The sequence below is a fragment of the Cupressus sempervirens genome, chromosome 3 (assembly GCF_028749045.1).
Source record: "Cupressus sempervirens isolate cs-2001-9-10 chromosome 3, ASM2874904v1, whole genome shotgun sequence".
NCBI classification, from domain to species: Eukaryota; Viridiplantae; Streptophyta; class Pinopsida; order Cupressales; family Cupressaceae; genus Cupressus; species Cupressus sempervirens.
In genome coordinates this window covers 395,877,801-395,899,751 of record NC_143120.1, presented here as the reverse complement: position 1 = coordinate 395,899,751, position 21,951 = coordinate 395,877,801, and the positions used below count along the sequence as shown (strand labels likewise).

The 21,951-nt window shown below is 37.5% G+C and overlaps 1 protein-coding gene across 1 annotated transcript in view; it reads left to right on the top strand.

Annotated features, from left to right (window-relative positions):
- Window positions 1-21,951, top strand: part of LOC149566684 (transmembrane E3 ubiquitin-protein ligase FLY1-like) — a 190,089-nt gene that overhangs the window by 30,181 nt on the left and 137,957 nt on the right. The window contains exons 3-5 of the mRNA XM_089819994.1: window positions 2,752-2,879; window positions 17,061-17,179; window positions 17,377-17,437. Of these exons, the coding sequence (XP_089676120.1) occupies window positions 2,752-2,879; window positions 17,061-17,179; window positions 17,377-17,437 (308 nt within the window). The remainder of the gene's footprint in view (window positions 1-2,751; window positions 2,880-17,060; window positions 17,180-17,376; window positions 17,438-21,951) is intronic.

Below are 21,951 nucleotides of genomic sequence, written 5' to 3'. Positions count from 1 at the left end.
TGTGAACTGGAAATTTGGGCAAGGGTCCTATCTTCCTTGGGATCTTCTTCTGCGGTGTTTTCGTCTTCGCCACTTCCTAAATCAGATGAATGATCTGAATTGTCTGATGTTGATTCAACAGCAGAAAAATACTCTTATTGTTTTTCCTTAGGTTTTATGCTGCACATATGTGTATGATCCCATGGTTACCTACAAAGAAAACACAATTTCCTCCTCCCAAAGATCATTCGGTTGTTCGCTGTCCAACCTCTTTGAATCACTTTGTGGCTGTTGTGACTCCTTTTGTGTTTTTTTTTGTCTTTCTCCTTTCGTAGAAAATCCTTGGACTGAAATTTTCTCCTGGAGGTGGAAGTCCACTTAGCAAGGCTTTCCGTAGGCTAGGAGTATTGAATGCTTTAATCCATCTATAAGCAGTATTATAAGTCTCTTCTCATAAATTTCTGTCACCAAGACTTTAATTGCTGAAAATCAGCAACATGTGCAGCTATCAAGTCCCATTGTTTTAGTTGCGTCAATACCTTAAAATGTAGCTCCAAATCCTTCTTGTCAAATCTCTCAATTAATTTCTCAATGAACATTGCATAGAATACGATCTCTGCATGAACCATGGTGATCATACCATAATGCCACCATTTGTGGACAAACACATCCTAGTACAAAGCCACATATTTATAAGGTTAAAGATCGAAGTAAGAGTCCACTTTTTGGACCTAGACTCTCTCTGAAGTCTTACCAGATCCATCAAAATAGGATAGCTAAGTTTCCCAACCTTTGTGTGCAGGTCGTTATGTTTTTCCCTATTACACCTATTGGACATATGCCTCAGTCTAAGATCCATATACTCTTGTAGGGATATATTGTGTTGAAAATTTGGACCTGCAACAATCCAATCTTGTCTAAGCTTCTCTTGTAAGTCAACAACAAAAGAGCATTCCTTGCTCTAGGTACCACTGTGGGTGTAAAGACAGGCAGAAGAGGTCTGGCTAAAGGTGCTTGGTGCGGGCGGTTTGCGGCATTGAGTTGATCCTCCTCATCTCTCTACTCATTAATTCCCTGAGTTGTTGATCCCCATCTAGGCTATTGCGTCAACCAGTTGTGCAATATGCTTATCACTGCTGCATCTTGTTGGTCTAAAAGAACGCCTTGGGCTTTCATTAACATAAACATTTACTTTGTGACTAATTTTTTAATAGAAAAGTTCCCCAATCTTCATGTGCAAGTCATTATGTTGTTCCCTATTATACCTGTTGGGCATATGCCTCATTCCAAGATCCATATAACCTTGTAGGGATATATCATGCTGAAAATTTAAATTTGCACCAATCCAATCTTGTCTAAACTCCTCTTGTAATTCAACCAATGTAAGATCATTCCCTGCTGGAGGTACCACTCTGTGTTGAAAGATGGGCATAAGGGGTCTAGCTAAAGCTGTTTGATGGGGCAGAGTTGCAGCTTTGGGTTGATCCTCTTCATCTGTCAGCTCCTTAATTCCCCAGTTGGTGACCCCTATCTTGGCTCCAGCATCAACCAACTGTGCAATATGCTAATTCATAAGATTGCTTCATCTTGTTGGTCTAAAATAACACCCTGGACTCCATTTAAGTTTTAAACCTTCACTTTGTGACTGTTTTTTTAATAGAATGGAAGTCAATTGAATTTCTATTGGGATTTGCATTATCTGACACATTTTTGGAGAATCGTCTGTCATTTTTGACATCTTCATTTCCATTGTTTGAGGTGAAATTGAGCACGCATTTGAAGATCATTCAATTCTTTTCTGCGGCTTGATCTACGCACATTTTTTTTCATGCTAATTGAATTGTGGTAATTTTACACATCATGCCATTAGATTTGTAACTAAGAAAAATTATTTATTAATATCATTTTGCTTAAAATTGGGAGAACACTATATCTGATTCTAATTGCTACTTTTGATTATATGCTGATCTATGACTGCTTTGCAATGGACACTTATAATTGTCACTTTAGATGCAAAAGCATTTTACTTGATGAATCTCATATTATGATTAGTAAATAACTAAACTAATCTTTGTTTGATACAACCTTGAAAGAAAGACATGACCAAGTTATAACATCCTTTCAAGGTACATGCTTTTATGATTCTTGAATAAATTAGTTGGATCTATTTTTTGTTTTGTTGTTCTTGTATTCTCGTTTTGATTGTTAGTCTATAAAGATTCTAGGAAGGTATTTGGTGAAATCTCATTAGGTCTGCTCCCTCTATAAAAATTGGCTACATGCCTAGGATCATTGATTCTGGGTAGTTTGAGCTATTATCATTGCTTATTAACAACTTGGAAACATCTTCGACATATTCGAAATGTGGAATTCTAATCAGGGAATTCGTAGGTCTATATGCTTGGTTTTTAGTTTTCTTATAAAGCAGACACTCTTTCTTGCAGCAACAGAACTGCTAATATTGCACACTATATTTTACTTCTTAATAAACTGGAGTTTTTTGCCTTAAATATAAATTTACATGCACAATTATTTTATTTATAATAAACTGCTGCAGTCTTTCAGGACTTTTCTGTCTCAAGATTTAAGTTAACTAGACATCAGCATTATATCTGTTATTTCACAGTTATGCATTGTTAAATTTGAATTGATAGGAAACGTTTTCAAGTTTAAATCCATTTTTTAAGACTCTCCTTTACCAATAATTGTATTTGGTTGAAGAGACGTAACTCTTGAATGTTTACTTACATATGGTAGGGCACCATTTTGCAGGAACTTGGGGATTCCAAGAGGAAAAAAATGGCTCATCTAGATTGCCAAACTTCAGGAAATCTAATGGACAGTCTATTTTTGAGTTGGTTAGTTCTCCTACAAAAATATATGGTGTACATTATGTCCAAGTAAGTGTTGTGTTCATCTTTGATGTTCATCTAGAGGATCTTTTTACATATTTCATTTGGTATCTCACAATATTTAGCTGGAGCATGTAGTTAGCTATTATGTTCTGATAATATTGGTTAGACAATTATGTATCAATGGCTTGTATTAAGTGTTTGTCGGCTTCTAGTAGTAATTTAAGTGTTGGGTAGCTAACAAGTATCAGATGATTGACGATTGTGTCTGTTGGCAATCATTGTGTCTTTTAAATAGAATGTGTCTTGTGAAGGAAATTAGTACAATCTAGTTGGATCAACTTCAATCCTTGGCTGACCATCTCTGCTCTTCTTCTGTAATAAATCCACATGCAAATAAATATATATTCTACTTCTGCATTTGGTATGCATTTTTATATTCAAGTGTGATTGTATGCAAATCATCTTTGAATATTTTCTATTACTACAAATTTCCTTAAATAATGTGTTAAATGCTAAAATTATCACAATGTGTTGATTTTGAATGTGCTGCACTGAACTTTGAATAGGCAAAAATGATTATTTGGCTGTAATTTGCAGATTCATGAAAAAAGAAGAGATGGTGCACCAAATAGTTTCCATAGAGGGAAGTCTTTGTACCCTTAAAAGATAGGGTTATCCTTAAGACTCGACCAATGTAGAATATAATGATGTGTTAGTATTGGGCATACATCAAATGTTTATGTAACTTAAAGGTTAACTAGAAGGTGTTGCAGCATGCTGCCACCACTTGTTTGAGCTGATCACATTTCTAGGGATGAAATAAGGCAGATTGCCTTTATGCAAGGCCTAGTTGAACTAGTTTTGTTGGTGCTCCATCAAAGATTGCTCAGGTAGGTGACTGCTTGAGATGTCATAAGGGTAACTTTCCATTTGTCTATGCTGTTGGCGGTCTCCTGCAACTAACATTCAGGAAGAAGCTAGATTTATTTTTAAGAATTGAAGATTGCTTCAAGCAAGACTATCAGAGTGGTTGAAGTTCTAGGGGAGTCTTTTCTTATCAGTGAGAACATGGATTATAAGGTTATATCTTGTTGACAATGTAGAGTATCATAGAGGAGGCCCTTTTCCTTTAAGGCTTTTACCAGATTTGGTTTAAGCATTTTTTAAATGAGGCTAGAAAGGGAGCGAATTCACTTGCTAAAATCCTTGAACCTTATGAGCATTTGGGGGCAGGTAGGCTTAGTGATTGTCAATGAAAGCATGATCCAAGAACACTACTCATTTTATTCTTTTTGTGACACATTCTAACTTTTGGTTACATTGGAGGTGGCAGAAATTCCAGAAATTTAAATGTGAATTTCCTCTTACATTTATCCAATGCTAATTATTAGATGTTAGAAGCACGATTTCATGTAAAGAATCAATTTTATCAGGGCAGCGAAAGTTGAATTCATTGGAAAAGTTATAAAGGAAAATATTCTTGTGTTATCAATTGTTCCCCAAGAAGTTGTTCATTGGAAAGTGGGTAACTGTTGATAATGGTCAATTGGTAGACAAGTCAATATCTTTTTGGCCATCTGTTCAGATTTCCAGTTAAGCAACATTTAACTGGTGAATGAATGGTTTCACTTTGCTTTTGGAAGATTCTTTAATTTCACTCGTTGCTGCTGAACTCTGCTGAACTCACCTAATTATTTTTCATCCAAAAACCCCTCATTTGTGATGGGGAAGAGCCCTTCTAGCTCTTCCTAAGACCTATTCCTTGGTCTTGCTAGGGTACTTCTCCTTACCCTATTTGAAGATCGCTTCTAAGATCCCTATCTCCTTTAGAACTCTCCACCAATTTCAAACATCAACCATACCTCAGACTTAACTATGCACTCATGGGTTCGATTCAGCCACCTTTCTTCCCAAATGGTCCTACTGCTAGGAATAGGTGTTCTTGCTATCCCTGACTTGTTTTCAATCCATTTTGATGGATTCTTTCTTGGGTTTCCTATCGAGTTCTAACCTTGCTAGGTTTTAGGCCTTTAGCCTTTTCACCCCAATTAGGCCTCCTCAAGTCTGATTTCTTGGCATAACTCTGAATTACTCCAAACAAACCCCCAACTTGATTAGGGATTATCTCTAAGGTCTTCCTAGGCTTCAAGATTTCCTAGGTCTTAGCCTCCCAAAGTGTCCGTACATAGGACTTTCACCAAACCCCTATTTTTGAGGGTCTCTAGGGCATGTGAACGAGCCTTGATGCTCTATCCAACTCTTATGCTCTCCTCCTTGCAGTCATCTATCAAGGACACATGCCCTTTTAGGCTCCCACCATTGATTGACACAAACCAATCAATCTTGTAAGCATTCTTGCTGCTGTTCTGCACAAACTCCTAGCCATAATGCCTCAACACTCACCTAGGGCTTGATGGAAAAATTAGTTCCCCTAGAAACCATGACTCCAAAATCTATATTTACACTATGTATAAAGTCTCCTACTTGTTTCCAAGAGGCCATGGAAGTTTAACCACGAGAACTCAAGTCGGAGTCATATTTACAAAACTGGCTCTGAACTAGGCAGTGAATCTTCAATCAACAAAAGATAAGAAATTAGCAAAATGATAACCAGTTTGACAAAACAACCAAACCAATGCTACTATGGATAAGTACGCAACATAAATGAAAGTCTCAATGCATTAGTTCAGTCCTTTCAATCCATGTATGACTGGATGAAGGTTTTGTTACGCAAATACAGTCAATTCTTGCTCTTCCCAACCCTCAATCCGTACAATTAGTTAACTAACTGGTGGGTTAAGGTTTGTCCAACCTTAAATATGCCAACTCCTTGTGTTTAGACCCTAAGGTTGGGGTTAGGACTCCTGTATAGTTAATTCCTAGTTTTTAGGAAAAAGTTGTCATGACAACTTTGCAAAATTTCAAAGTTGTCATGAGCAATTTTGCAACATTTTGCTCATTGAGCAATTTCTCTCCTAACTTGCATATCCTTTTCCAAAATCAACTCCTTGGATCCCAAACCACTTAAAAACATCAAAAACACAAGTGCCACTCCATTTTGGGATTTTGGTCAAACTTTGACCCTTTTGTTTTCTTTCCTAGGACTTTGACACTAAACCCTAATTGCGCATACAAATCACTAACTCTAAGCATACTTACCTCAATACACACACTAAAACAACCTTGGGACTTTATGATTAGTCCTTATTACCTTGGTGGTTGGCTAGAACCATCTACAAGCCAAAAATGCACTAGAATCTAAGTAAGACTCTAGGGTGCTCCTGCACCATTCTCCCCCCTGCAACAAAAGTTAAGGGATCTGTGGAGTTAAGAACTCTAGGCTGATGCCATGCTTCTTGAAATCACTTTTTTCTAGTCAAGTAGCCTCTGACTCTAGTTGGTGTCTCCACTTCACTAGGTGCTCCATGTATGTCTTGTGTCTAGTCTTCTTCACTCTTGAATCTAGAATCTTGTCAACTTGTGGTTTGATCTGATCAGGTACCTTGAGTTCTTCTACATCCTTACTCACCTCAGTACTACACTGTTCATCATCCTTTTCTGGTCCTTTGTATTTGATCAAGTCCTTCACGTTGAACATAGGAGAGATGGACATCTCCTTGGGTAATTCCACCTTGTAGGCTTTTGGCTCATATTTAGCCAACACTTTACTTGTCCCAATACTTTTCATCTTTAGCTTACTTGGTATGCCCTTTTGTAACCTAGCCTTGCTCAAGAATACCATCACCAAATCACCTACCTCAAATTGTATATCTCTTTTCCCTTCATCTCTCTTAGCTTTCAACTTTTGATTGGTCTCCATTACTGTCTTCTTTACTTGCTGATGTACCTCTTTTATTGACTGAGCAAAATCATCAGCATGACCACTGATTCCTTCATAACTCTTCAAGTCTCTGAGCTCAAGAACACCAATTGGATGTAACCCATACGTCACTTCAAATGGACTTCTACCAGTAGTCTTTTTTGTACTATCATTATAAGCAAATTCTGCTTGAGGAATGACTTGCTCCCATCCTTGTCCATACTCCTTTGTCAAACACCTCTACAAGTTACCAAGTACCTCCCATCTAAGTAAGACTCTAGGGTGCTCCTATACCATTCTCCCCCCTGCAACAAAAGCTAAGGGATATGTGGAGTTAAGAACTCCAGGTTGATGCCATGCTTCTTGAAATCACTTTCTGCTAGTCAAGTAGCCTCTGACTCTGGTTGGTGTCTCCACTTCACTAGGTGCTCCATGTATGTCTTGTGTCTAGTCTTCTTCTTCACTCTTGAATCCAGAATCTTGTCAACCTATGGGTTGATTTGATTAGGTACCTTGAGTTCTTCCACATCCTTACTCACCTCAGTACTGCACCATTCATTATCCTTTTCTGGTCCTTTGTATTTGATCAAGTCCTTCACATTGAACATAGGAGAGATGGACATCTCCTTGGGTAATTCCACCTTGTAGGCATTTGGCCCATATTTAGCCAACACTTTACATGGCCCAATCCTTTTCATTTGTAGCTTACTTGGTATGCCCTTCTGTAACCTAGCCTTGCTCAAGAATACCATCACCAAATCACCTACCTCAAATTGTAGATCTCTTCTCCCTTCGTCTCTCTTAGCTTTCAACTTCTGATTGGTCTCCATTAGTGTCTTCTTTACTTGCTCATGTACCTCTTTTATTGACTGAGCAAAATCATTAGCATGACCACTGATTCCTTCATAACCCTTCAAGTCTTGGAGCTCAAGAACACCTCTTGGATGAACCCATACACCACTTCAAATGGACTTCTACCAGTAGTCCTGTTTGTACTATCATTATAAGCAAATTTTGCTTGAGGAATGAATTGCTCCCATCCTTGTCTATACTCCTTAGTCAAACACCTCAACAAGTTACCAAGTACCCTATTAACTACCTCTGTCTGGCCATCCGTTTGGGGATGAGAGGCAGACAATTTGGTTCCTAGTCTCTTCCAAAGGGTCTTCCAAAAATGACTCATGAACTTTACATCTCTGTTTGCCACTATGCTCATGGGTAAGCCATGTATCCTGATTATCTCCTTAAAGAAAAGGTGCACAATGTGATTGGAATCATGTGTTGTTTTACATGGGATAAAGTGACTCATCTTACTGAACCTGTCCACTACCGCGAACACACTGTCCAAACCAGTTGGTTTTCTAGTAACCCTACTACAAAGTCCATGCTGATGCTCTCCCAAGGCCTATTTGGGATGGGCAATGGCTGGTAGAGACCTGCATTTGTTGATGCCCCCTTTGCCTTTTGACACACTCCACACTGCTCCACATATCTCCTTACATTTTTTTGCATCTTAGGCCAATAGTAGAACCTCTCTACTAAGTCTAGGGTCTTGTTCAACCAAAGGGTCCACTCAAACTCCCATCATGTTTCTCTTGAATAAGATTCTCCCTCATAGAGCCTCTTGGGACACACAACTACTTGCCCTTAAACAATAAACCATTTTGTAATGTGCAGTCAACATATTCACTATGAAAGTGATTATCAAATTCAGTTCATATCTTATGAATCTCTGAGAAGTCTGCATCTCCTTTGTAGAGGTCTTTGAATTCCTCAACTCCAATGCTTTGCAACTGGATCTCCTGAACAGTGAGCAACCTCCTACTAAGTGCATCTACAACCTTATTATTAACTCCCTTCTTGTGCTTAATCGTGAAAGTGTAGGACTGCAATAGTTCCATCCACTTGATATGCCTCAAACTCAGTTTCTCTTGAGTGTTGATGTAACTTAGGGCCTGGTTATCAGTGTAAACCACAAACTCCTTAGGCAATAGGTAATGCCTCCGCTTTTTAAGGGCTTGTACTAAAGCATATAGTTCTAAGTCATAGGATGAATACCTAGACTTGGCCTCATTTAACCTTTCACTAAAGAATGCCACTGGCCTGCCCTCTTGGCTTAGGGCTGCACCCATTGCAATGTTACTTGCATCGCATTCTACTATGAATGGCTTATCAAAACTTGGCAACACTATTATAGGTTGGGTAGCCACTTCCTTCTTCAATCTTTCAAAACCTTCATTGGCTTCCTTGGTCCACCCAAACTTTGTCTTGAGTCCTCCTTTTATGGTGTCAAGGATTGGTGCACAAATTTCACTAAATCTTCTTATAAACTTCTTGTAAAATTGAGCCAATCCATGAAAACTTCTGACTTCAGTCCCTATTTTTGGAGTAGGCCAACTTAAAATGGCCTCAACCTTGCTCTTGTCCATCTTCAAGTTACCTTGTGATACTACAAACCCTAGGTAGACTAGCTCTTGCTTCATGAACTCACTCTTTTCAAGGTTTATGGTGAGCTTTTCCTCTAGGAGTTTCTTCAACACAAATTCTAGGTGTTTCATGTGTTCTTCTTTTGTTTTACTAAAGATGAGGATATAATCTAAGTAGACTACCACAGAGACTCCTATATAATCCTTTAAAACCTCATTCATTACCCTCATAAAGGTACTAGGTGCATTTGTAAGCCCAAATGGCATTACTAGCCACTCATATAACCCCTTTGTAGTCTTTAAAGGCTGACTTCCACTCATCACCCTCTTTCATTCTAATCTGATAGTAGCCACTTTTTAAATCAATCTTGGAGAAGTATTTAGCACTCCCCAAGCAATCCATTAGATATTCTATTCTAGGAATAGGAAACCTAATCTAATAATTATCCTATTTATTGCCCTGGAATCGATACACATTCTCCACTTACCTCCCTTTTTAGGAGCCAACACCATTGGGACAACACATGGGCTTATACTCTTCTTGATTAGACCTTGATCCAAAAGTTCTTGGACTTGCCTTGCTATCTCTTTGTTCTGCTCTGATGTCATCTTGTATGCAGCCTTGTCAGGCAATGATGCCTCTAGCACAAAATCAATTTGATGGCTGATTGCTCTCTTTGGTGGTAGTGTAGCTAGTGCACCTTCACAAATCATGTCTTTGAACTGATCTAGCAGTTGTTTCACCTCTTCTGATATAGGTGATTGTTTAGGTATCTCCTCCTCCCTTGGTATCACTAGTATGGCATAGCCAACTCCTTCTTCCTTCTTCATACTTTTAGGAATTCTTTCCCACTCATCAAAAGTGTATTGGATTCTACTTTCTCCACTGCATCTTCTTCTATCAAAGACTGGATCTTATAAGTTACTCCATTCTTCTTGAATGAGTACTTGTTCTCCTTGCCATGGTGCACTGCCTTCTTGTCATATTGCCATGGTCTACCAAGCAACAAATGACATGCATCCATTGGTAGCACATCACAAAGTATTCTATCTTGATATTTTCCTATGGTGAACGCAACCCATACTTGCTTATTAACCAATATGTTTTGCCCCTTATTCAACCAGGTGACTTTATATGGACATTCATGGGGTATCTTGGTGAGTTTTAACTTTTGGATTGCCTCTTCTGAAATCACATTATGAGTAGATCTTGAATCAATTATGACCTTGCACACCTTGCCTAATATCTTGCACTTGACCCTAAAAAGAGCCCTTCTTTGCTTGTGCTCATCCTTGGTAGGTTCTTTGATCAGTATCCTTCCTAGCATCAGATTTTCACCTTTCGTTGAATGTAAACTCACCTTGAGTGTTTAGAACAATCCTCCTCTTGCACATACGCTATCTTTTTCTCCCCTTGTGAAGATGATGCTTTGTCAGGACACCTATAAGCTGGGTGACCCAACTGCCCACAATTGTAACACTTCATGGAAGCAAAGTGGGAACTTCTTCCAAATCCACCTAATCTTCCTCTTCCTTCCACCATTGGGAAAACTCCTTCCTCTGCCATAACCACCTCTGTTATTAGGTTTGTGTGTTTGTTCAACGAACTTGGAGTCTCCTTGGCTTTTGTTCTCATTGCTTCTTCCACTAGAACCTCCTCTATGTCCACCTCTAGAGTCTTTGCCTCTTCCTCTACCCTTAGTACTTGAGTCTTGCTTCTTTTTCAAAATTTCTTCCACTTTTATAGCCATCTGATAACAACCATGGAGGGTAGTAAGTGTAAAGAGACTTAGTTCTTCTTGTATACTCCATCTAAGACCATTTAGGTCTTTGGCCTTGATGCTTTCACTTTCTTGCACTCTAGACCTAAGGCTTAGTTTTTGAAACTCCTTAGTATAGGCAGCCACTTCTAGGTCTCTTTGTCTGAGATTTTGTCTCTTCTTGTGTAGTTGGATGTCATAATCCTCTAACAGAGAATTTTCTTTAACCTTAGCCACCATAGTCTTCCAACTGACTATTGGCTTTTTGCCTTACTTCTCTCTTTCTTCCTGCAAGAACTTCCACCAAGTTAATGCATGTCCTCTTAACCTTGATTTGGCTATCTTCACCTTTTGTGCCTCTATTATTCCATCACATTCAAAGTGATTTTCCATACCCTTGATCCATTCCATAACTAATTCTGCATCCATTCTTCCAGTAAAGATAGGAATGCCTTCTAGTGCTTTGCCACTTAATGCCTTTAATTCTTTGAGAAAAGGTTCCTCTGCATGGAGGGTCTGGTTCTGGTTCTGTTTCCTCCTCTACTTGGTTCTTTCCCTTGTCCTTATCCACTTTTAACTGCTCTTTCATCTTGCCTGCAGTTTCATCAACTTCCTCTAGTTTTTTCTTCATCTCTTCCACAACTTCCTCAAGAACCCTGTTCTTCTCTTGTTGTTCTGTCAAATCTCTTGCCAACTCTGCATTGGTCACTATGGTGCTTTCTCTTGTGGATTCACTTACCTTTGACATGCACTCTGCACTGCCCAAGCCTTTCAATGACTCTAATACCACTTTGATGGGGAGTCCTAACTCTCAAGAGCCCTTCTAGCTCTTCCTAAGACCTATTCCTTGGTCTTGCTAGGGTACTTCTCCTTACCCTATTTGGAGATTGCTTCTAAGATCCCTATCTCGTTTAGAACTTTCCACCAATTTCAAACATCAACCATACCTCAAACTCAACTATGCACTCATGGGCTCAATTCAACCACCTTTCTTCCCAAATGGCTCCTAGTGCTAGGAATAGGTGTTCTTGCTATCCTTGACTTGTCGTCAATCCATTTTGATCCATTTTGATGGACTCTTTCTTGGGTTTCCTACCGAGTTCTAACCTTGCTAGGTTTTAGGCCTTGTAGCCTTTTTGCCCTAATTAGGCCTCCTCAAACTTGATTTCTTGGCATAAGTCTGAATTACTCTAGAGTCCAAACAAACCCCTAACTTGAGTAGGGATTCTCTCTAAGGTCTTCCTAGGCTTCAAGATTTCCTAGGTCTTAGCCTCCCAAAGTGTCCGTACATAGGACTTTCACCAAACCCTTATTTTTGAGGGTTTCTAGGGCATGTGAACCAATCTAGGTTCTTGGCTTCTTCTTGATGCTCTATCCAACTCTTTTGCTCTCCTCCTTGTAGTCATCTATCAAGCACACATGCCCTTTCACGCTCCCACCATTGATTGGCACAAACCAATCAATCCTGTAAGCATTCTTGTTGTTGTTCTGCACAAACTCCTAGCCATAATGCCTCAGCACTTGCCTAGGGCTTAATGGAAAAATTATTTCCCCTAGAAACCATGACTCCAAAATCCATATTTACACTATATACAGAGTCTCCTACTTGTTTCCAAGAGGCCATGGAAGTTCAACTATGTGAACTTGAGTAGGAGCCATATTTACAAAACTGGCTTTGAACCAGGCAATGAATCAACAAAACACAAGCAATTAGCAAAATGATAACCAGTGTGACAAAACAACCAAACCAATGCTACTATGGATAAATACACAACATAAATGAAAGTCTCAATGCATTAGTTCAGTCCTTTTAATCCATGTATGACTAGATGAAGGTTCTGTTATGCAAATATAGTCAGTTCTTGCTCTTCCCAACCCTCAGTCCGTATAATTTGTTAACTAACTGGTGAGTTGAGGTTTGTCCAACCTTAAATATGCCAACCCCTTGTGTGTAGACCCTAAGGTCGGGGTTAGGACTCTTGTAGAGGTAATTCCTAGTTTTTAGGAAAAAGTTGTCGTGACAGGTAATTCCTAGTTTTTAGGAAAAATTTGTCGTGACAGGTAATTCCTAGTTTTTAGGAAAAATTTGTCGTGACAACTTTGCAAAATTGCAAAGATGTCATGAGCAATTTTGCAACTTTTTGCTTATTGAGCAATTTCTCTCCTAACTTGCATATCCCCTTCCAAAATCAACTCCTTGGATCCTGAATTTTTGTTAACTTCAGTTGCATTTTTCTCACTACCCAAGATTGGAAAAAAGACCTCCATGGGGACTTTTAAATTGGCTTTGTGCAAAATCAATTACCATAGGGACTTTTGGTCTAGACATGGTCGAAAAGTGATCCCCATAGGGGCTTTGCACTTATCTTGCACCATCTTATCTTTTTTTTCCAAATTGAAAGGTAAATGACACATTAATGCACCATAGAGACCAATTGACTTACCAAAACACTCCAACACTTGGAATTTTCCTATAGAATTGAACTACTTTTGCATTTTAAACTTAGTGACTTTAGAACCTTAAGATTTGTCTATTTTCTCACTTTGGGGACTTTGAATCCTGACCAGACCCCTAAGTGAAACCTAAAGTTTGGAGCATAGAATTGACACTCAACTGCCAAAACCTTACAACTAATGAGCGAAAAGAGGGGTCCTCATTTGCAATGGGGTGATTGTGTGGAGAGGTCACAACAAGGAGATGTAGCAGTACTGGTTCCCTCATCAAGTTCTCCACACTAAGTTGATATGCTTGTGGGCAAAGTTGGGCTTGGTTGAGGAGGACAATCTCCTGACACGCTTTGTCATGTCCCCATTTTGGAGGCAATTTGATTTAATTAATTAAATTAATTAGGTTGTCCAAAATAATGAATATTTTATGAGGATGACTAATTAATAATTTTAATTAAATAAATAAGTGGTATTAAGTTAATTATTTAGAAAGTTATCAAATAAATAAATATTAAAAGGTAACTTTATATTTAATTAATTTAATAAAGTGACTTGAATTATAAAATATTTTTTTATAAAGTCACTTAATAGATAAACTAAAATAATGTTCTAGAAGTTTCTGGAGAAAGTGGAGAAAAAGAATAAATAGGCACCTCGGGCTTCATTCTAATCATCCAGTTGTTTATTTCTCTCTTGACATCAAATTGTGATTTAGTCACATAGTTTATTGTGGAGCCAAGTGGTTTCAAATAGTCAGTTGATCTTTGGGAACGAAAACTCCCTTGGATTTGCATAAGTGAGGAAGTGAAATATCTTCTGAAGGGTTGCACATTTGGAGGTGATACTTCAGTCACTTCAGCTGGGGCATCATTGGGCCTAAGGCCATTTTTCAGCATTTCAGCATTTCAGGAGGCATTTTTAGCAGGGCCGAAAAAGCAGTTCGAAAAAGCAGGCCGGAAAAGCAGAACCGAAAAAAGCAGGCCGAAAAAGGCAATCCGAAAAAGCAGTTCGAAAAAGCAAAACGGAAAAAGCAAATCCGGAAAAAGCAAGTGGAAAAGCCAGATCAAAAAAAAAAACACAGCAGAAGGGGCAACATTGAAGAAAATTATTGCAACCATCTACAATTAGGTTCTTCACTTCTCATTTGGCATATTTTCTGAGAAATGTAGGTTTTCAGCTGAGTACAAAATATTGCTTCAGCACTTCACTATTTCACATTGTACTTGTCTTTGTTTGCCATTTGGCATTATTGGTATCAAAGGAAGGCTAGGATTTTGCAATTGAAAGAGCATTGTAATTTTTAGACTATCTATATTGCAAACCTAGAGTTTGATGATCAGCTTATTAGTTTGCATGCCAATTGTTTGACAAAATGTCAATTGGCTGTAAGTTCTCTTTTTGGCATAAATAATGTTATAATTTTGCATACGAAGTGTTTATATTAATGACACTTGGTTGTAAGTGCATTAATGCCATCTTAGGTTGCATCCAAAGTATTTGTCATAATCACTAGTTGCTGTAGCTGCATATTGCAAGTAGTTAAGTCTCATATTTGTATTGAATATTGTCAAAATTAGTTGCACATTCATGTTAGGTCATTGTTTAGACAATCTGGAGTCTTTTGTAAGCATTCTCTTTGATGCAAATCGAAACAAGAGTAATTGCAGCAATTTGAAAAGTTATATCAGTCATATGACCCCTTGTATGCAAAGTGTTTGACAAAATTCTTCAAGCCTTCAATCAGCATTTTAAGGTCGGATTTGAGCAGGGTCATTACAGTGGTATCAGAGCTTGCTTGCAAAGTGTTTGACGAAATGTCAAACCACTGAAGTATAAAGATTTTTGGTGTTTGAAGAAGTTATAACCTGTTGGGGTTGTTACACCCTTCCATGCTTTCCCATTGCATTTCCACTATGGCTGGCTGATGAAAATAAACTAAGAACTGGATACATTCAAATTTAGGATACCTTTTCCTCAATAGGCATTATTTATGATCATAATTGTTGGTGTTAATTAATTACAATTATCACTATGTTTAACTGCAATGCAATTATATATATATAGAATACTATTTGTAAATAAAAGCGTATTGCTGGAATTGTTATTTTTGGCAAAAATTCCTAAAGGGGACATTACAGGCTTCAAGGAGTGGTATGACGATCCCCAAAGAGGTACGACAGTTTGAGGAGGTCTGCAGTCCCCATTTAAATGGTTGTGTTGACTTTTAAGATCGTACAAAAGGTTGCATCCGAATTCCTAAAGGTTTTTAACCCTTGGAAAAAGCATCAAACATCCTTTTATCATCTTTAAAGTGTATAGCCTCCTCCCAAGTATCTCAAATGGTATAGCTGGGTAGAAATCCAGCTGACAACAAAATTTGATATTTGAATTTACCTTTGTCACAACACACAACACTGCAGTTTCTGATATGTTTGCACTTGCTTGGACATCACTTGCAAATTTATTATTTGCTAGCAAATCCCAATAAATTATTTAATTGTACATCTTGTAACTCTAAAATATGGTCATTTGGCTCGAATTCTCCACTTCTCAGTTTCAGCACTTTTGTCTGTCCCAGCTGAATCCACCTGATATTGATTAGGAAGAAGAATCGCTTCTTTGAAGTCAATAACTCCTGTTCATCTTAGTGTTTGAGTTGAGAAAAACTACTAAAACCTCTTAATGAGAAAATATGAAAATGACTGAAGATCTTTTCCATCTCTTTTTAATTCATTTTGGGTCTTGAAAAGTCCCTAAAGGCACATGGTCATCTTTCAAATAAAATAATTAATCAAAGTTGTCTGAAAAATAATAATGCAAGACAACTAAAATTAATTGTAATTTAATTAAAATATTTCCTCTCCAAGCCTCTAAATTAGCCTATGAAAATGAAATAGGCTAAGGGGTCTCTTGAACACCTAGGTCAAAGAAGGGAACATGACATATTTTATAGCTTCTTTTTCATATAATGTAAAATGTTTGTTCATTTGCACACTCAGATTTTATTGCAAGGCTTGAAGGCAAGATTGATGATGTGTATGATCTATGTAATATTTTTTTGTTAAGCAGTGAATAATGAAAAACGTTTTAATAGTGTTGCAATATAATTTGGCACTTTGTGCTCTTTTGGCATCACCAGGTGGTTAGTTTTTGGTTAAGGGCAGCAGACACATATCAACCATCATTTTGCGTATTTGATTTAATGATGGTCAGATGCTTGTAATGAATTTGAAGGTTGACATGGCAGTAGCTGTCAGTCAGTTGTGCCATCTCAATCAATTTAAGGCTACATCTAGTTTTATGTTGGTTAGGAGACTGAACAAAGGCCGATGTGTGTTTATTTGCACTGAGTTCTATACTAATGTGTAAAAACCCATATGATATTTTTGCAGAGTTAATATGAAAGTAATTTTTTTAAGAAGCCACCTTTTAATGCTATATTTGTGGTTTCCATTGTAACATCTGCTTTCACTATACTCATGCATTGGAACTCAACGAATTGGAAAGCAAAATTATTGTTTCATAACTTCATATCATGAAGGATGAAATATTGAATAAAATGATGTATGGGTTTTTACATCCCTTTGGTCAAAGTGACCACACAATTTAATAATAATTGTTCTAGACCTGTATGTTTCTGCTCATTGTAGGTTTAGGTTTTGTATTTCATTAGTTTATCAAGACTATATCTAGCTTGTGTTAAGCTTGATGTTTTTCCTAGTGGTTACTGAGATTTTGAGTCAAGAACTTATTTTTGATGTTCTCTCGGCAGGGAGCCATTGTATTCAAGGATGGGTCATATATAGATGAACGTGATTCTCAGACAATACAAATGCGCATGGAAGGAGTATATATATGGCCATTTAGACAACTTCGGATGGTGGCTAATAGGTGGATTAGAGTGATTTCTTTGATAAAATGTCAGCGTTTCTTTTCTAGCACATAGAGATTGATGAGTAATGACTTTGATGGAATGACAATGTGCTAACCAGTACAACGTTCTGCTGATCATTAATGCCATTTTAAGGTTGCTACAGTTTTTTGAAATGCCCTTTGCATAACAAGCATTACAATCATACCTTTTGCAGTGGAACAGATGGAGATAACAACCAAGAAGAAGAACTTATTCTGTCTAGTCCATATCATATGGTAAGCTGAGTGATTTTCCTGATTTTATTATTGAACAGTTTGATTTATTTGTTTTCAATCTGAATGAAGTACCTCTTAATGGAGGAGGCTAGTTATGGTAACAGTAAATCTTTGTCTGAAATAGCTTTTTCTTATTGAACAGTTTGATTAGTCGCTGTCAATCTTAATGAGGTACCTCCCACTGAAGAATGCTTGGATTTTTCTTAGTATGACTATATCATCCTATTTCCATGAATACTAATTTTGTTGTAGGCACTAAAGCTAACTCTTAATGCTACTTCCATAACAGTCTGAAATTGATAACAAACACATATATAAGGCTTTTAATAACATTTCACATTGTTTTCGCCTTGCTCCTATTTTCTGATTGTCCCCCTCTACTTTTTTTCAGCAGAATTTATTTATGCTTCTAGAGTACCCTACTGATGCATCCCTGTCCTCAAAGCTAAATTCCAACATCCTGCACAGTTTGTGGAGCTTGGGATGTGTCCCATCCCCTCCAGGCCTTATGGCACATGGAATGCAATTACTATCTCTTTATTGATGATTTGAGACTCACAATCTTGTTACACTAATTATATATAACAATAACATATATGTTTTCCTTATTTGCACTTGAAATATGAATTAATTTGCAATGCATTTCTTTAGAATGTTTGATGATTCTATTTTTTAAATTTGATTTAGGTTTCATTCAACTAGACTAGGATTGATTGTTCATCAAATGTGGTAGGGTGAAGTGAAACATGCCATTCACCTTGTTCACTGTTGGGAGATTAAATGTTGGTGTTCACATAAGTTAATAATGTGAGTTGACGTAGCTATTACGGATGTGAGAATAGTTATTTTTTGAATTTTGTGTGTTTGTACTTAGAGTTGTTAAAACTTAAAACAACTCTTTATAATTAGGAAATTTGTTAAGCGAGTTTCTTATAAAATAGGATGCGAGTCCTATAAATTTGTAATATGGATTGAATGAAGAAGAAAAAGAATAATAAAGTATTTTATTATGTGCACTTTGAAATTCAATATGGTATTAGAGCAATCATGATTTTGTACCTATTATATTGTGACGTAGAGATATTATTAGCAGTTGATGTATTATGGTAGTTGGAGATGCCTATGTTTTAGGCACCTCGATAGGAGTTGAGTATCATTCTTAGGAGCGATCATTCTCTTTTTTTTGGGGAGAACATCATATGACCCTAAAGACTTTGTTCTGGATAATCAAATTAATGGCAAGTTTAAGAGACAATGGAGTTTGAAGTTTCTTGTTCTATTGGGAGGCTTGAGTAGGACTTGATTTGGCATATCAAATTCCATGTTTCTTAGTGTAACATGAGCACTCGGGGACATCGAGAGGTCGTGACTTTGTAATGCATTTCCATGATTGGGGAAAAAGGGCTTTGATTTGGGGATGACGAGGGGACAATGGGGGGACGATGACAGGGGTTAGGGGTGTTATAATGTACTATACATATAGTACAACAGGGGTTGGGGGTGTTATAATATACTATACATATGGTGCTTGAAATGTTATGAAATGATCTATAATAATATAAGAACTAAAAAATTATAATACCGAATACTTGAACATAGCAAAATTGCAAGATGACTATCAAAAATATCATAAAGATGATTACAGTGAGTAGCATGATGTTAAACCAAGTACAAAATCATGTACAGACATTCATATATATGCATATGTTGTGTGTGTGTAGTAGTGACTTTTATGGTAGCTAAAAATCCCCTTTCTATCACAAGTGTTGTAGTTGCAACTTTTTCTTGCAGAAACCTTGAAAAGGAGATGATGATGTGAAGGCTCTGGTGGGGGTACTTGGGAGGACATCCTCGACCCAAATGTATGGGGGTTGGTGGGGGGGGGGGTACGAGTCCTTGTGTTTCACTGATGTTTCTTCAAGTACGTGAAACATCTACTCTCCAGTCGATGATAATAGCGGTGGATGTGAAGGGTGCATCGAAAAGAACTTCGAGATCGGTCTCTCTTGTGATCAAGGGTTTGAGTAATTAGTTGTCTCATTCATGTGTCCACAGACTTCATCCATTTTATGAGGGAAATTGTGAGATCGTAAAGATCTTCTTAGGGGTCTCTGTAAGAGTGGCATTTTTGTGATGAATCTACAATACATCGAATTGAATTTGTAGAGTTGAGATACAAATCAAAATTCAATTGAATGCATAAAGCAACTTAAATTGGTATCCTTTTAGGCACCATAATAGAAGTCTAAATTATTTGTTCTCCAATGCCATCATCATATTCTCACCCTTTTTTGACCCATTTAAGGAGATAGAGGTTGAAGATTCAAGAAGGGCAAGCCCCATGGTAGAAACAGTGGTCACTAATCAAGGCCTAGGAAAGTTGTCGTACAACTATGTTTGAGAAATATCTCAAATCAAAAAGCTTATAAAGGTGGTCATGGAACTTTGCCTCCATTAGTGCATTTAGTTGAAGCAATTTGTATTATTTCTTTTAGGCTTTGTGGTTTTCATTTCGTGTTATTGTATTCTATCCACATTTTAGACATGATTGATTGTGATGTGAATATCAGGATTTAATTGTGTGATTTTGAGTCAAACTCATTGACCCATGTTTCATGAGTAGTGATTCAACATGAATCCATCTCTCATGAGAATAAATGGAACACTTAGCACTCATTGGATCTAGGTGATGCTCATAGGGGTGAAGCACCGGGACTTCCCTGGAGGTCACCCATCCCAGTACTACTCCAGCCTGAGCGCGCTTAACTATAGAGTTTCCTCCATAGTTAAACCCAAAGCTTGCAACACCATTTGCATTTTTATTTGCTAGTTAATAGAACACTGTTCAATAATCACTATCTTGGAAAAAATGCTTTCAAAGCATCTTGAACCTTGGGAAGTCGATTGCTGTAGTTAATTTCTTGAGCTGTTGTTGTCATGCTTTGACTCCTCCCAAGATCTAGAAATAAGTTTTTTATTAGCAAACATGTGTGGTTGTTATCGGCGTAGGTCAAATTATGTCCAAGTTATGTTATTTATAATAGGGTTTCTTTTTAGAAAACATTACTTAGTAATGTCAAACCACAAAAGTGCATAAAAAAGTGTCCTAAAATAGTTATTGTATGTTAGTTTAGAATTTGTATATTGTCAAAGTAAGTCAAAGTCATGTGGTATTAGTATAAGATGTGTCTATCTTGATGAGTTTTAGTTGTCATATGGTTTAATGTAAAAGTGTCAAAAATTATAAATAAAAATTGTCTCATTTGTAATTGGATTCTTTATCGCTTGTACATGACATCCAATTTGGGGGGGGGGGGGTGCCTTTATAAAATTGAGTTTTGAAGTCAAACTTGTTGAGTAATTAGCAAATCGATGGAGGATGCAAACACAAGAGGTTGGAGGACAATCAACATCTCTCGTTAATCACAAACAACGGGGTTGCTCATCAGCTTTGGTGGCATATTATTTTGTAGTAAGCAACTTGATATGCTTTGTTTTTTAGTAATACAGGTGGTGTGAATAAGTGGAAAATTCTCATTGTGGGGGGGAATAATGTTTCATTCCCAGAGGTTTGTGGGAGGATCCAAAAATCCACATGATGTGAATAGTTGATGGGTTCCTGTTCATGTCGAGGTTTGTGGTAAGCCTATTTAAAGCCATGGAAGGAGGGAGACGTTCATTCAAAAATCAAGACCATGAGTCGTAAGAGTTAGCTTAGTGCAGTTGGAAGAGCTAAGGTGGAGAATATGGACATCATCAATATTATAAATAGTTGCATAGGAGAGCAACTGAATAAAAAGATCTTTTGGTTGTTAGACTTCTTGGAAGTATTGTCGATAGATGACGAGTTCTTCTAAAGTGAAAGCAAGATAAGCGTTCTCATATGTAGGTGATCATGTGCAACAAGATCTAAATAGCACTATGCAAACCTTGTTTACCGTACTGGGTAAATGAATCAACGAATATAGACAATAAATAAGAACAACAAAACTCCTTGTATTATTCGCATATGCCAAGACATTACATTATGCTTGAATGATGATGATTACAATGATTCCGAAGGGTGTATAAATACTTTCCGAAGAACCCTCCCGAAGGGGTCTGCGGCTACATACAACATGTCGGCTACATAACAAGAACCTTCTCGAAGGGGCATATACTAACAACATACATCCTGACACACACCTTGTCAGCTACACAATATTTACCGATGACATCATCCTCCCAAAAAGAAAAGTCGTCTTCGGACAACAACACAACAAAACTCAAAACAACTAATTACATTTATTCATAAAAACAACATAGACATCATGAACCAGAAGGCTGTGTCTCAGACTGTGAAGACCGGTTGCGTCGAAGTTGATACACTTGATCCGTCTGGACCTTTAAATCAGCTTTGATCTGAGAGTTCTCCTCCACTACTTCTTTCAGCATCAAAGTGACCTCTTGGAACTCAACTTCTTTCTGATCATGAGCCTTCTTCGCTGAGTCCTTCTCCTGTAGTGCTACTGCCA